We start from the raw sequence: 16,615 nt of genomic DNA, 5'->3' as shown, positions 1-16,615 counted from the left end.
CAACAAGACTTCTTCCAAACTTGTGTTGAGATTTAAAACTTTATTTTGAATGTTTAGATCACCACAAACATGGAAACTAGTAGACACAAATGACTTCTTATCAGTTTTGAAACAAAATGTTTGCTAAAGAAATTGCAACAACACATTTTCATGACAAGAACATACCTTAATATTTCATATCTACATATAAAAGTCATGCATTTTAATGATCTCTTTTGGCTAGATTGTGTTTTCTGGGTGCTAAAATTCACTGTGGAACTTACATGTTTTAAATATTTTGCATAAACATTTTGAACAGGCTATTATAGTCATACCACATTCCCAAATAAAACACAAAATGTAATAAAGCTTTACATTTTCTTGTTCTACCTTATTTTTTCCATATTAAAAAAAATAATTCTATTTGTAATAGCAAAACAAACATTTTAAACCAGCTCACACGTATGCAAGATATGTAAAATCTAATAGTAGAAACAAGGATGGCAATGCAAGGGTACAAAATATGCTCTCTTTTGAGTCTGTGGTCCTTGAGTAATATTGCTTCTGTTCTGGCCTTGCTTTGATACATGCAAGTCCATGAAATACTTCATGGCTTATTACATAGCAGGTGAGGAGTCAGCTGGGAACTAAAGGAATATGGTCCTCAAGCCTGAACATTGGCAGGTACTTGGTTCATTTCCATCTTTGCTATACAATTATTCTATTCTTGCTATGAGGCACATTCAAAAAAAAAAAAAAAAGTCCAGGGCTAAATTTCAGCCTGTAATATCTTTGCAGTCAGTACATTTTAAGTAATTTAGATCCCCTATATTGTACTTCCGCAAGATATTTTACTACATAAATAATTCCTCCAGTTCAAGCAATAATGTTAAAAGGTTCTATATATAGCTTTTATTTTTCTCTTTGAGATTCTGTCATAATACTATGCTGGCTGCTAAGGCATGTGCCACTCATGATGACCTTTGGCACCGGCGTGTTAGCATCTGAGGGCTTTTGACCTCTGTATGTGACCCATTATGCCTTAACGTTGATGATTTTTCTGATTTTCCAGCTTTATCTATGGAATCCATTGCTGTGATGTTGAGCACCATCAGCAAAGATTTTTACAAAGAGTAAATGTATAAATATTTATAAAAGTCTTACTAAACATAGTGCTTTTAAGTGTTTTGCATCCCTGATGTGGAAATATTTTTTGATCTATTGACAAACTATCAAGACAGATGCACTTGGCTGTATAGGTCAAACCAGGCTTCTTTATGTGTTTCAAGGAACTATTTAAGAATGCGAAGAGACAGTCTGCCAAAACACAGAACGAGCACTGGACTGTGACAGAGAAGATCTGCTTTTGTTCCTGGGTCTGTCACTGTCCTGCTGGGCCGTCTATGTGCAGTTGTTTCCTCTCTCTGTGCCTCACTTTCACCACCTGAGAAGTTAAGGAAATGATGTCGTCATTTTTGCAAAGTGCTCTGAGATTTATGAAGAAAGAGTGTTGTGTAAGAGCCTGGAATTTACTGTTGATGAAGAGCATTAATTTTTCCATGGTCTTTCCAGTTTTCTCTTCTTAATGCAATAAAATAAAGAGCAAAAAAAAATCTGTCTCTTTGAAATCAGTAGGAGTTTCACATTCAATTCTACAGGTGCCAGCACTTCTTCTGACTGCATGACAGAAGTTGTGCTCCCCTCTAGACAGCACTAGTAGCAATTCTTTTGTATGCTATTACTCTACCTCTGAAATATCTGCACATTTGCTAGAAATGTGGAAGATAAGCAAGCAATAACTTCGAAAGGAACAAGGTAGCAAACTTTAATGCAAACACTGCATTTGAACATCCCCTGGAAAATATTTATAATGCACTAGCATGCAGGCTAATAATATTAGTACTCGGCTTCATTTTCCCATGTTTCTTAACATAAACATTTACTAAAAATATGGTAGGCTCTTTTTATTGGTTCAAAGCAGTTCGTAAGGTACAAATTGAGACTTACACAATTTTAATATGTTGTCTAAAAATTGTATGTGCTTATTTTATTATAGATGGCCTTTTTCATCACTAGGATACATACTTCAGTCATTCATATTAGTTTTTAAAAAGCTTTGGACAGACATCCAGGAAAGCTCACAATTTTTTTCCCCTTTCAAAGGTTTTGAGAAGAGCATTTTTCCCTGACAGGATGTTTAAACAATGTGTTTTCTATTCTGAACTTTGTATTGCATTGTAACACTGTTCTGACTGCAAAATATTTCGGATCCTGTAGCGCTTATCCCAAAAAAACCCCATTTTAGAGACTCTTGCGGTCACTAACTTCAGATATATATTTGGTTCTATAGTCACAGCAGTTCAAATCGTTAGTTTAAATGGCAAATATAAAATACTTCAGACAATATAAAGGCAATAGATCTCATAGGGCATGAGCATAAACCCTTCTAATTGGAATATAGTAATGTAAAGAAGTATCAGTCAGCTAATACGATAATTTGTATATTATGGCAACCCCAGTCCAAGGGTACTGCCAGTTCAAAAGACATTGCATTCATTCACTAACCACACCATGTGTTCACCTAACTGGCAGCAGCACTAGAACTGAGTCTCTCCCACGGAGCCTTTCGTAGGCGACGACCCAGTCAGTTCTCCCTGGGGAAGCTTTCTGGTTTTATCCGTGCACCATTCCATCTGGCACTCTCCACAAATAAATGTTTGTTCTTCTGAAATATATTTGGGCTGCAAACTCAGGTCATCCTTGAAACAATGAGCCCAGAAAATATGATCTCCAACTTACATGACTTGGCTTTTCCACGATCTTCAGTTAAAATACTGCATCATACTAGAAAGAAGTATCATGCTGGGGGCATAGAGACAACATTTGTCCCTTTCCGCTGCTATCTCCACATTTCCTTTTACTATGCAACAGTTGATTTATTCAGGTGATCCAAGACTGTCTTATGCACACTCTCCCACCAGTCAGTAATTAAAACGACATAGAATTTTTCATCCACAGCATTCTTTAAGGAAATGGTTAACACCACCAGCATATATTTGTATGTTGTAGGTTTCTTTACTACCACTTCTTTGTTTTTCTTCTGATATTACACATTGTTTTCTCTTGCAATTATATGCAAATGGAGGTAATATTAAGTTGTTTTTCCAATCTTTCATATTATGTGAATGATGACAATTCTTTTTTGTAAATAACAAAATAAGGTATTCCAGGAAATCTTTTGTTTTCTTCCTGATATGCTTTAATTGATTGTGAGACTACACATATTTTTATTTTTCCATTTTTTCAAAGCAATTACAGTACCTTATTTCTTAAATTTCCAAGCATTTCTTTTACAACAGATACTAATAAATAGGATCTTGCATGGTTGTTTGCTGTCTATGGGTTTACATGCGTATTGTCAGATGAGACTTCACAGCTGATTCCTGACAGTGCAATTTCACATCACCACACATTTTCCTTTCAGCTTCTCCTTCCTTTTCTGTTGCTTGCTTTTTTTGCCATCAATTTGCAAACTCACAGTCCTGCGTTTCTCCAGGTTTAGCAATTCTTGGAATAACTCTTTCACATTGTGGTTTGTCTTGGCAGAGGTCTCCATGAAGGCACATTTCCACTTCTTAGCCATGGCTTCTCCTTCACTGCTTTCTACCTCTCGATTTTGGTTCTCATCATTTTTGTTCCCCACCAGCATGATTGGAATGCTTTCTATGTCTCCTTTAATCTGACATATTTGCTCGTAGATTGGCTTGAGTTCCTCCAAGGACTGTCGGCTGGTGATAGAGTAAACCAAAATAAAAGCATGTCCTTTAGAAATAGAGAGACGTTGCATGGCTGGAAATTGATGGCTCCCTGTAGTGTCAGTTATCTGCAAAGTGCATATGCTCTTATCACAGCTGATCACCTGCCGATAGGTGTCTTCAATGGTAGGGATGTAGCTCTCTCTGAAAGTGCCCTTCACAAATCTCAAGACCAAAGAACTTTTTCCCACTCCTCCAGCTCCAAACACAACTACCCTATAATCATTGCTTTGCTCAGGCATGTTTCTCTGTGTGTCACTTGCTCAGCTAGGGGGGAAAACCTAGGAGAGAAAACAACAAAAACAAGGAGAGAGACATTACTACAGGTACAAGTGTGGAGTGCAGGCTGTGATATCCTTCCCACTAAGAGAAATAAATATAATGTGAGTGATGGCAGTTGTACTAATTTAATAAGTCTTGCAGGGGGTTACAGAATTATTTATTTCAGTTGTAAATTAGCGTTTGCAATCCAGTCTGGACATCTCTGTTGTTTCATGGTTGATTTTTAATTAACATGATGTGTTTCAGTATTCTTCCTACTGGACTAATATTAACATAACTAAAAAGTTGCATCTGTGAATTTCTAGAGGGCCTTGGCTTGAACAAATTGTAGAAAGGGAATTATCCTTCTATATCTTAAATAGATCTAAAACAATAGTCAAAACTGATCACTGTACGACAGTCAATTACTCTGAATTTTACACCTTTTCAACAGTTAAGGAATTTATTCCCACTATGACTAGACTACAGCTCTAAATGACAACTAAGATGTATTTCTGGATTATTCAGCAATAGCACTTATTGACCTTTGTTTTTAACTCCATGGGAGCATGTGTCCCACTTCAGTGTGTTTTGCCACTGGCATTTCAGATCAAAGAGTACATTTTGATAAACTCAGATTGCTCACATTCAGTCTGCCTTTTTATTCCAATATTTATGTTGCAGTAGATGATATCTGACACCAGACTAGCTATACTTATCAGAGAGGCTCTGCAGACATATTCATAACATTTTTAGTGGCTTGTATTGCTAAGGTTGGCAAGGGCATATGTCAAAGGTCACAAAATTCTGTGATTCCTGCAGTCAGCTGCCCTTGACAAAATCCATCTGTGTATAGTCGGACCACAAATATGGAAATAATTTTTAAATAAGAGAAATGGTAAAATATTCACATTTTTACAAGCTGTAGATGTTTTAGATTTAATTTAAACAAAGTGAAGATTAATTTGTCCTCCCATCAGTAGCAGCTCAATGGGTACACAGCACATCAGTACATAGTCTTTTTCTACTAATGAGATGTAGGCAATAAACACTTTAGAAATGAACCCTAAAAATTGAATAAAGCATAGGGTACTGTGCCTCTTCAAACTGGTGTATATAAGGGGTACATGTGGAAAAAAATGCAAAATTTGCTGCATCTGTATTTGTTCTGAAGAAAATGGGCAGACTTTATAGGGAATTTTGCCCAAGTGCCTTAATGGCACCAAGTGAATAAATTTGCCTGTTGTAATTTTGCTTGGGCAGCAATAAATCTAGAAGAACCCAAAGAATTTATTCCCTTTTGAAAGCAAGCCTTCAAGCTGTTTCTTCAATGCAGTGGAAGGAGTCACTGCATTGCAGGGGGTGATTTCAAGTTACCTTTTACCTGTCTAGCAGCAAGACAATACTGATGGTTTAGAGGTGTGGATCTTAGTGGATTTCCCATGCCCTTATTCTTGTTGCAAGCTCACGCCAAATTTTCTGTTTCTGCATTTTGATGCAGTTGCTCATTATGCCAGTTAGGCTTTAAGCTACGGCAATGCATGCTGCACTAATGTCTTCTATTTCTGCTCAAGCACATCCTGATGTAGTTATCTTCCTTTTACAGGGCATCCTATAGTGTCCTTATTTTAATGTCTGAGTAAGCTGAAAACATCTGTCCTTACATAATTTGTTGAATGAAGGAGTTGTACTTCCTCATCTGCCATACCACAGGCAGAATAACCAGTGCAACTGGGGATGCTGATCCTGAGGCAAAGTGCAGAGCTGCCACAGCTCTGTCTACCCAGCCTAGCTTCAGGCAGAAGGCAGCTTCACCCCTTCAATCTCTCCTGTGCTACATTCACTGTCACTCTGAGAGGCTTGTTTAAATATAGGAAAGGTTGATAAATAAGAGTGTTCATCCTCAGGCACTGAAGCAAAATTGTTTTTCTGACAGCAGAATTGAAGGAATGGAAAGAAAAGGTAGCCTCAGAAAAAATGCTCATGTATGTGTTTATAGAAGATGCAAAACCCTCTGAGGAACAAATAAAATGAGTGAGCAGCTCATTATGTTAAAAAGAAAGGAAAAAACATAGCTGGAAAAAAAATGAGGGGAAGAAGCTAGCATAATGCAGTTCCACTGAGAATAAATCTGTATGTAAGAACTGCAGGCATGCAAATTTGGAACAGTCTTAGAGCTTACAGTTGTGGATGACTGCACAGAATGAGTTACCATAAGAATTACAGTTTAATAATTTCTTGTAAGTAAAAAGGCAAGAGAGCAATATCTGCAAATTCCACTTCAGAAGCAGCTTAAGCATTGCAGAGTCATATTATATGTATCCTAGGAATTACAGCACTAGGAGAAAAAATGCACTATGAAAACTTTTACTAAGAAAATCAGTGAAATGTGGACTAGAAAAGTACAATTTTAAAAGCTAGCTGACTGTACTCCTGCTGTATTACACTGTATACTCTAAAAATACTCAGAAATCTCCAAGAAAACTGACACATATAGTAGCCCAAAAAACAGAACAAATTTAAATGGGGCACTTAATGGTCTGAAGTATTAAGCATACAGAAAAGTTCTAAGGGGTCATGAAACAGCATGGTAACAATCTTCAAAACATAGCAGGTTGCTGCAAAGACCGAGAGTGTAGTGAAAAAAAAGGTTATGTGCTTGCATTGTAGAACAAATTCACATTAGACAATGGGAAAACTTCACACTGGTAAGAATAGCAAGTCTAATGTGTAGGGAGATTTTGTAGATATTCTTCAGAGATTGCCATAGTATCAAAGAATAATTCCAATTGGCAGAGACCTGAGTAGTTTCTGGTCCGGACTGCTTATCACAGCTGGGTCAGCCATGACACCAGAGAAGGTTGTCTATCCTGCAGAGATGTGAAAATCCCCAATCTTTCCCACAGTCTCTCTGGGAAACAAACTCCAATGTAAAATTACCGTCAGGATGATTTTTTTCCCCTCCTATACCTAATCTAAGGTAGTCTCTCAACCCGTACCTGTTGTCTCTCCTCCCAGCATCTACTGTTGTGAAGAGCACAATGCCACCTTTTTGATGGCTTTCCTGCAGGTGTTGAGGGCTGTGCTTTGCTGTCCCTTGAACTCTGCCTTCCCCAGGCTGAGCAGGCCCTGGTCGCTGAGCCTGCAGAGCCCTGGACCCCTCGTGCCCCCCCTGCCCTTGCTGCAGTGTCTCGGCTGTTTCCCGGCTGGGGGTGCCCGGACCGGACAGACGGCATTGCTGCTGTCCCGCGAGCGCCGGGCACAGGGGGATTGTCACCTGCCTCACGGGCTGGCCCTGCTCCGGTGCACGCACACGCACGGGGGATCTGCTGCAGCCGGGCCACTGCCCAACACCACCATGACCATCACCATGACCATCACCATGACCGTGACCAGGAGCACCGGGACCTTCTCCACAGAGCTGCTCCTCCCCAGCCAGCGTGACTGCAAAGGAGCAGTAACCTCAGTCAATATTTGGTCTGTGAGTCCTGAAGATCCTCAGTTTTGCCAAAATAAAAAGTAGAGATTTTTATGCATTTTTCGTGCTCAGGAACTAAAAAAAACAAAAAGAAAAACTTACCCCCCGCCAAAAAAAAAAAAAAAAAGCTCACACAAGTCTCACACACAGAAAGAATTCTCCAAATGTTGTTTATCATTTTTTTGTGTTCTCTATGTGGATCTGCTCAGAATCTCCTCCAGGGACAATCTCTCTATATGAATGTTGGACTTGCACACAAATGTTCATTTTTTTAATGTTTTTCATACCACCCTCTTACCTTACTGATGTTTCTTTGTCTTAAAATGTGTTAACTGAAACACACAGGAGGAAAAAATAAAGTATGGCATTATTTAATCAGCTTGTGGCATTAGGGCCAGTGAGGGTATGGAAAAATTAAATTTAAAGTCTGATTTTTCCGTACAAGACAATTTCTGATTCAGAAAACCAGTCTTTCATAATCTGCACAGAAAAAATTAGCTGCTTTTTACATGTTAGAATGGACTTATTCTGTAATGAAGCCTCATTTGCGGCCTTTTCTGCTTTCACAAACTACAACAGTGAGAACATGATCTCTAAAGTGTCAGTTTATCAACACTACACTTATTTGAAAAGCCAAAGGAATCTTCATAACATACATTCATATCCTTCATTTTGAACTGTCTGACTACAAAGGTCAGCAGTGAGTCTCACAAAACAGTGACTCGGTACCTCTGCTGACTTAGCTATGTTTCCTGCAGATACTTTGCTAGCACAAGGCTGGAGCTGCTCTAGTTCAGCTGCTGCAGGTGAGCTTGATGGGCTATTCATTGGGGCAACATATTTAACCACTGCCTCCAGTTCCAACTTAGCTGCAGGCCTTTATGTCAGTCTGCATGCTTTCCCTAGATATTTCTGATATGCCAGGTGAAAGCATTGAAATGTTTTTCTGACAGAAGGAAACAGTTCAAGGTCTGAGTAACTATGACATAAAATCACTTATTTAATTATATAGTGCGTTTTATTATTAAATATATGTATTTTAAATGTCTAAATAAAGTAACTCATGTTACAGATTATTCTCTTCATAGTTTAAACTCCTAACATTCATTGGCTGTTTAATTAATTACATGTGAGTATGCTAGCATTTAAGAAATCATTTATACTGATCCTTTACTTAGCCACTGCACCTCCACAGTTCTCTCTTATCTTTAATTGGGTTTTTTATAGTCTAACTTTTTTGTTAAATGTATTTATGACTTGCCTGCAATGTGGGTATTTAGGCTATAGACATGCAATAACAGCCAAAAGCTATAGGACGCCTGAAAAATAACTTCTGAAACTAATCTACATGAGTTCTCTTAGAGCAATCTGAGATTAGAATCTCACAGCCGCTGAACTCTTTCAGTTTATGCTTGAAAATAAGCACAGAAAAGAAATCAACCTATCTCCAATGTTTCCAGTCTTGGGTTTTGTTGCAAAAGATTTTCACCACGTTTGCACTGTTAGACTACCATGAAATGTCACAAATTGTAAGTTTAGTTGATATTTTTTTTACTAGATTATATCTTTTAGTGTCATATTCATTTTAAAAAACAGTGTGATGTTGCCTTTGCTTTCTGGAGTCAGAGGCTTTGATTACATCTTAACTGATCCAGTTTCTTGAGGTCTTATGATGTCCTACTGAGATGTCAGTCTGATATGAAATTCAGCAGTTGTCAGATGCTGTGTATTAATTTCCTGAATTTTTTTTTCCTCAGGTAGATCCATTTCATGTCAGTCATGGATTTTTTTTTCTTTTTTTTAAGCTCTAAGGCGATGTCTCTGTTTATACTGTCATTGTTATTGTGAAAAACCAATAAGGTACAGGCAATACATTTAGTTCAAAATCTTGCCTCAGTTTAAATTAGCAGTCCGTAAGGCTATACAGTGATGACACCACGACACAAAGATATGAGGTGCAAGGTGAAGAATGTAGCTATAGATAAGACGGATTACAGCAGGACTGTAAGATCAATGTCCATTTCCCAATATCAAAGGTGAAAAACGTCACATTATTTATATGAAAGAGGAAAAGAGCTCTGCAAGGATCTTTTTCTTGTTGTGCATATAAAGAGGCATTTCTCAGGGAGTATTTTCACCATATTTGCTAATGAATATGCACTTTAAGAATGGGGACTTTGCTACGTCCAGCGCCTTCATCTTTTAATATAAGACTTGTTTTTTCATTCTATTCCTTTCCTTGTATTATTTGGTCTTCTCAAGCCAAGGGAAAGTTGGGCACATTTGGAGACCAAATGATAACTGTTAAAACTACTTTTTCCTACAGCATGAGGTTCTAATGCATAGGGAAAGAACTTTTTTATTCTTATGTGAAACAAATTGTTCTTTGAAAGTCTGCTTCTTGATGATCAGCTAGTCTAAATCATGATTTTTTTTTTCACTGCATAAATGCAGTAGCACTTTTTATTTATGTTGTTTTCAACAACAGTTGGAGAGAAAAGCATTTATAGCTTTTCTTTCCAGCTATAGAAAGATGACCAGAGAGATTTCCTTACAAAAATGGCATCTTCTTCACAAAAAAAGTACTGTCATAAACCTGCTGATTTTATGACACATTGTCTTTATTGTGAAATTTGCTTGATTATCTGAAGGTAAGGAATAAAATCAGACATTTTTATTATTCAATGTATTCATAGAAAACAAAAATTCAAAATAAAAATTCAATTTGTTTAAATGAAAAGAAATTTCATTTTAGAGCTAGGTTTTCTACAATTTAAAAACATTTCAATTTGCATGGAAAATTAATAATTTAGAATCTTTAAACTGAAATTAACATCACAAAGTGTTTTAGAGAGTTCCCTAAGAGGTTTTGTAGGTTTCCTTCAAGACCCTGGCCCAACACAGAAGAAAAATAGAAAGGACAGGAGGCTTTCAGATAAATTTGTTGCAATTTTTTTCTCTGTATTTACAGGAGACTATTGTCTTAAGAGCAGCTGTATGTAAAGGAGGTAGAAGTCAGCCTCTGTGCTGTCCTGTAGTCATCACACTTACGCTGAAAATCTCATTCCCAAAACAATGCCTTTTCAAAATTGCTTGGTAAAAGAAATAAATTATGAAACCCTTGGTAAAAGAAAGAAATCCCCCATGCACAGTTGTGATTGTATGAAAATCTTTACTTGTTCTTTGGCTAACATACGGCTAGCAGATGTTGTGGCAGAAATAGTTTTGCTAGGTAGAAAAGAACTGGAAAAAAGAAAGGATAGAGACAAATAGACAATGTTTCCTGTAGGAACTACAGACAGCATGGATTTTTGGAATTAGGCTTAACTAAAGTGGCATTGCTTGTTGAAGACAGCAGGACTGGTGGCAGAAGAATGAATGACGCAGTAGGATCTGTTGATTCCCTTCCCTGATGAGGGTTCATGTGCAGAAAATGAAGAAGGTGCTGGACCTGATCCAACAAAGAGCTTTACACATAGGGACACACTGAAGTTGTTTGCTCTGTTGTTACCTGAGAGCTCTGTTGCCCCAGAACTAACTCTTTTGTAACAGATATGTACTAATGAACCATTACTGTAAAACAAGATTCAGCTTCATTGAACACAGTTACTGTGTAAAGAAACAAAATAAAACCCTCCAAAAATAAACCTTACTTTCAGTTAGCATCAGAAATATTATGCTAAATTTATCCAGGATGGACAGGTGAATACATTTACCACATTAAAAAAAGCCTCACTTTGTGCAGAACCAGAAATATTATTCTAAGATTATCCAGGGTGCATAGGTGTCCTATTGGTTGTTACTTCCTATTTAGCAGCTTGGTTAATCTTAAAATTTAAAAGGGAGAATTCCATGAGAGTTCCTGTCTAAATTCAGGCTTTGCTTTAGGCATGTCAGATACTTTCTTGATTTATCTACTTGAGTATTTTGGTAGATCAGTGTCTTAATCTCTAAGTGCTTATAATCAAAACTCAGAAAGAAATTACTCAGAAGAGTTTCCATATGTGTAGTTAGGTAGTCATTAATTAACACATAGAAAAAAAATGTCAAAAAAAAGGAATTCTATTTAGCTCCCTTTGGAACTGCTTTTTTTTAAGTTTTCTTCCCAAATGAATTAACCAAATACCATAGTTCTTCCTCAGTTTTCAACTGATTTAACTTAACCAAGGAAAGATGGAAAGATCAACTAAAACATCATATGTGTGCCTTTCAACAAGTAAGACATAACGCCATTGGACAGACCAGTATGATTAGAAACCAGAATTTGTCACACCTGCAAATGCAGGATCAGAGACTCAGTGTGAATTTTCAGCCCCTCTGGTTTCTAATAGTAGAAACATTTTTGGTATTGAGCAAAGGTTTTACATGTTTCGTGAACTTCTGCTTCTCCAGCTGTACAGTCAAAAAAAAATAGGTTCTGACTTATGGATCTCAGTATTGTGAGATAAAAATCCCAGCATAGACAAAAAGCTATTTCCATTTAAATATTTACACAGAAGAATTGTAAATTCATGGAAGACTGTTTTCCATTCATCAGAGGAAACACGGAAGACTGGTGGCCATTTTGCCTTTCACTGTAGTTCTCAATTCCGTAATGTTAATGCAATTTGAGACTACTTATGTAAATCTTCTGTAGAAGCAAAATTATTAAAGGTTAAATATCTTTTTATGACATAACTCCTGTCATTAATTTTCCTTGCCTGGCTTGGAAGGATAGCTAGATTGCTGTCCTGACCACTGGAATATTTCTGATGCTCCTTCACAGCCCAAATAATACTCCATTCAAAGCAATGGCTTAAACAGAACATTTTGCCACTAGCTTGTTGGCCAATAACTTGGGAACAGTTAATGCAGTGGGTTTCAGGACCCAAAATGATCCCTGATAATTAATTAAGCAATGTAATGCAGTTATTGATATGTTTCCAGACACTACTAAGAAGCCTGTTCTTCTACTGAAATTTTTCTGCAAATCCAAGTATTTTGAAAACCAGCAATTAAATTATAATTGTGGACTACAATATAGTAATAGCACCTTTCTGATTGTTTATAAATGTTCAGTACTCCAACTTCCACTACTTTCAATTGTGAAGTAAGACAAGTAGGTTTAGCCTTAAGAGAATTTTTTTCTATGCATGTTTCTTTTCATTGTAGTATTAAAAAAATTCATAAAAATTATATTTTGAAGATGAAAACATACTGAGTAACACACTGTAAGCTTTGTGTGTACAGACTGAGAAACCGGTAATGTTATTTATTTGGGTTAACTGCAATATTTTAGTTACTCATAGTAGCTAATATTTGATTATTTAAATAATTAACTCTTTCAGAAGAGATAAAATTTGTCAGCTAAATTTTCAGGGAAGAATATAAAAAATAAACAAGTAAAAATAAAAGAAGGGAAAGTGTTCTTTTCTTAGCTTCAGATTAATTATAAGAACTACTGGGCATTTTGGGAAGGAAACAACAAAATCCAGTCTAGGAATGGATTTGCCCTTTTCATATGGTTTCTTTAATATATACATATTTTGAATGAGGAAACTGAAAGGCTGAAATAGCTTCAGTTTTGAGACACCTTTTCAGATTCAGCTAAAACCAACTTCATTATCTGCAGTCAGGCTGATGCTGACTGGGTTTTCCTGCCATAGCATATTGCAGACCTGCATAGCCAGAGAAACTAATTTTAATATCAGATAGAGAAAATCACCATTCAACTTAAAGTCATTTCATCAAGAGGAGGTGTTCCTAACCTCAGTGTGAGTCAAAAGTGCATTTGTCACAGACTTGACACACACCTTTTCACATTTTATCTTTACTTGATACCCATCTCAAGAATTATTCTTTTATCAATACTTTGTGATTGAAAACTAATCAATATTTCTTTTCTCAACAAGGTAAATTAGAACATTTTCTGCTTCAATTAGTATGTACATCTGCATAGACACTCAGGTGGTCTTTTCCACTGCTCTTCCAGCAGTAAGGTAAGATAATTTAATGTATGTTTTAATTTTAATGTCACAATAAAAATGCAGTGAAAAGTATCTGTTTGATACTTGGAAACATCTGTATTTAAAGTTAAAATCCCAAATAAAAAAAAAATTTTGAAATATTTTCTCCTTTCTACATTTTTGGATATTGGTAATTTAAAAACGAAATTAATATTACTAATATCCATGTTTTACAAAATTGCCATTTTTCTTCCTCTTTTTAATATTGATTGTTGCTCAATTAGTCGTAGTAATACAAAATATTAAGGGAAAATTAATAAAAATGTGGAATCACTCTAGACACCAAACAAAATGTCCCACAGCGAATACTGTTTCAGCTGACATGTAAGAATGTCCTGATGCTCGCACTAAGTGTGGGAGAGGGCACATTCAAATGCAGCTCATGTATGACACAAGAATTACTGAGGAACACTGTGAATTGAATGCAATCAGTGTAGAAAATAAAACCATTGAAAAAAAAAAGAAAAAATATAAGTTTATAAACATAAATTATGAGATAAAAAGGGACTATGAAATTGGATGCAGTCTTTCTATAGGAGCATCTTTGAACCAGAATATTGTTTATTGCACATTTATTTAAAAATCTAGCTTTGGGAGAAATAGCACATACTCTGTCACAATGCAAGTCCAAGTCTGATTTTTCATACATGATGCTGGGATCTCTACATGGGTAGCTGTGTTGGTTAGCACAAAAGAAATCCAGAAAACAAAGTTATCAGGTTATCCTCAAAGGAAACTAGAAACAGTGCTAGTAATGACTTCAGGACAGCAGTGTGAGTTCATCTACAGCACGCTATTTTTATTGGCACTACAGAGACTGCAATGCTGGTGTAATATAATCATGACCACTTGGCCAGAAGGAGCCTCTGAACTCCAATCAACTTCCTAAGAGCCCTGGTCTGCACTGTGAGAAAGTGTTATTACTCAGCCTGAGGTTCATCAGCGCTTGTGAGTCTGCTGGTGTAAACAATAGTGCAGCACAGAGCAGAAATATGTTTTCATCTGACTGGTGTGATGTACCAGGAAAATTGTATTTCTGAGTATCTTCACTTGTTTGCAAAGGGACTCCTTAGTGCAGGCAACTTCCAGAGAAAAGTAAAAATGGTATTCAGTACTGGAAGAGACTTTCTGGATTATCAGATTCGATGCTTTGGCTTTGCAGGCAACCATTTCACATAATCCCTTCCATCAAGTTACAACTAAAAGGTATTTAAAAGGTTTTCTATATATTACTTCAACTAGAATGTAATTTAAGAACCTTGCTGCTCTAATGGCTTGAAATCTTCCAGCCTAAGTGTATTCACAGCTCATTTATACCAATTCATTCTCCTCTCTTACCAGGAATAAGGATAAATAGCTGCATATCACACTCATTCCCCAGACCCATGGGACCATTGATTTGTAGCTGTGCGGCTGAACTTGTTCCATGTTTGTACAGTTCTTCATGCAAGAGTCTCAGATATGCTGTGTGTGGTGTGAGAGAGAGCATGAAGCCTGGAGGAATATCACATTTCATAGCTCCAGAACAATGGCACAGAACCCATTCTGCATTAATTGGGTACTACTGCATTTATTGAGGACAGACGGCCCCAGAGAGCAGCTCCTGAGCATAACTGAAGTCCATTAGCGAGAAAAGTCAAAAAGGGAATGGGAGGGGGGCAAGCCAAGACAGCCCTCTAAAAGCCCGAGTTAAATATGTTGAGACCTGCAAACATTCTAGATAATGGTAAACTATAAAGCTTGGCAAAGATACAAGAGCGGTCAGTTTCATCAGCCGTGTCTGCCCTGAAAGGAGTGGGGTGTACATAGCTGTACACAGCCTACATAGCTGTATGTGTGTGCATTTATAAACGGGCATATATGAGTCCTCTCACTAGAGTCTCACTCATGAAAACAGGACATTCTGAAAATTCTTCAAAATTAAAATGCATCCAATTTTGTTGCTCCATTCTGTGTTCACCCTTCTGTGTCCAAGTGGTGCAGCATACAGAGCATCCCACATTTCATGGGGAAGATAGAAAGGGATAAAGTGTTATCAAATCTGATTCAGCAGCTCTCAGGCACTTGAGAATGGTCTTTCATGATTTATTTTCTTTCATTCAGTTGGGAGAGGGACAATCTACAGGGAAAAAAATCCTGCCTGTCAGTGGGATGCTGCAAAGCTGTGTGTGTCTTGAAGAAACACCTTGTGTTATTTTATTCAGACTCCACATTTTTATATTCTTTTATCAGTTAAGTTAAAATGTAGCTTTCATTTAAAAGAAATAAAAAATTAATCTCTCCTTTAGCCACTGCAGAGGCAGTTCTATAAACTAGGGCAAAATTCAGCACATTGAGCTTTAATGAAAGGCAGCTTGAAATAAAAGGTCATTACTAGCATCCCAGCGCAGAGAAAAATGATAGTTAACTGGCCAGTGTGTCTGTGACCAGCATCTGACTTCCTTGCTAGCCCCAGTTTACAGTATGCCATGTTCTCTACAAAAGATATTAGCTTAGAGCATATCTTGCAGTTGTAACTCAGGCAAAACTCTACCGACTTCAGAGGAAATTCTGCCCGAGCGAGCATTGAGGATTTTGGCTGAAGAAAAAGAAAACCTCGAAATTCCACGCAGAGCTATGCCCATTGCGCAAGGTAGCGTAGAGAAACAACGGAAAGAAATTTACCTGTGTAGGAACAGAAAGCTTCAAACGCTCTTCAGTTTCTGCCTGTCACTGCACCAGCTCCTCTCCCTCTCTGCCCGGGGCTCCCTCCAGCAGCGAGGGGCACCGGGGCCCGCGCTCCGCCGCCCGCCGCCTCCGTGCCCGCTGCCCGGGCCGGCCGTGCCCGCTGCCCGCCCTCCGTCCCGCCGGCCCCGTACCTGGCTCCTGGGCACCGCTCCTGCTCCGGACCGCAGCTCCCTCCTCCTGCTCCTGCTCCTGCGGGCGCGCTGACTCCCGCCGCTGCCGGCGCTGCTGCCTAAATGGCGACTGCAAAGCTCGTCCAGGCTTTCAGCTGCCACCTACTGAGTAGTTGTGGAATATGTGTGGGCATATGTACACGCAGGCTGTAATGTTCTGGTTCTCTCAACCAATGTAGT

General features: G+C 37.7%; 1 protein-coding gene across 2 annotated transcripts; it reads right to left on the bottom strand.

The window, feature by feature from the left end:
- Nucleotides 1-675: 675 nt before the first annotated feature.
- On the bottom strand, nt 676-16,514 carry DIRAS2 (DIRAS family GTPase 2). Of its 2 annotated transcripts, none has more exons than XM_058044162.1 (2): nt 16,397-16,514; nt 676-4,075 (listed from the first exon to the last, which is right to left on the bottom strand). In XM_058044162.1, the coding sequence occupies exon 2, from the start codon at nt 4,034-4,036 to the stop codon at nt 3,437-3,439; it is 600 nt and encodes a 199-aa protein (XP_057900145.1). In that variant the 5' UTR covers nt 4,037-4,075; nt 16,397-16,514; the 3' UTR covers nt 676-3,436. The 2 variants fall into 2 exon arrangements, with proteins under 2 accessions (XP_057900145.1, XP_057900146.1); XM_058044163.1 differs by lacking the exon at nt 16,397-16,514 and adding an exon at nt 16,203-16,318.
- Nucleotides 16,515-16,615: the final 101 nt, after the last annotated feature.

This window comes from Melospiza georgiana, chromosome Z, assembly GCF_028018845.1.
Source record: "Melospiza georgiana isolate bMelGeo1 chromosome Z, bMelGeo1.pri, whole genome shotgun sequence".
NCBI classification, from domain to species: domain Eukaryota; kingdom Metazoa; phylum Chordata; class Aves; order Passeriformes; family Passerellidae; genus Melospiza; species Melospiza georgiana.
This window is presented reverse-complemented; position numbering and strand designations above follow the sequence as displayed.

Coding starts and splice junctions, on each gene's coding strand:
- DIRAS2 (XM_058044162.1), bottom strand. CDS start 4,036: ATGCCTGAGCAAAGCAATGATTATAGGGTAGTTGTGTTTGGAGCTGGA.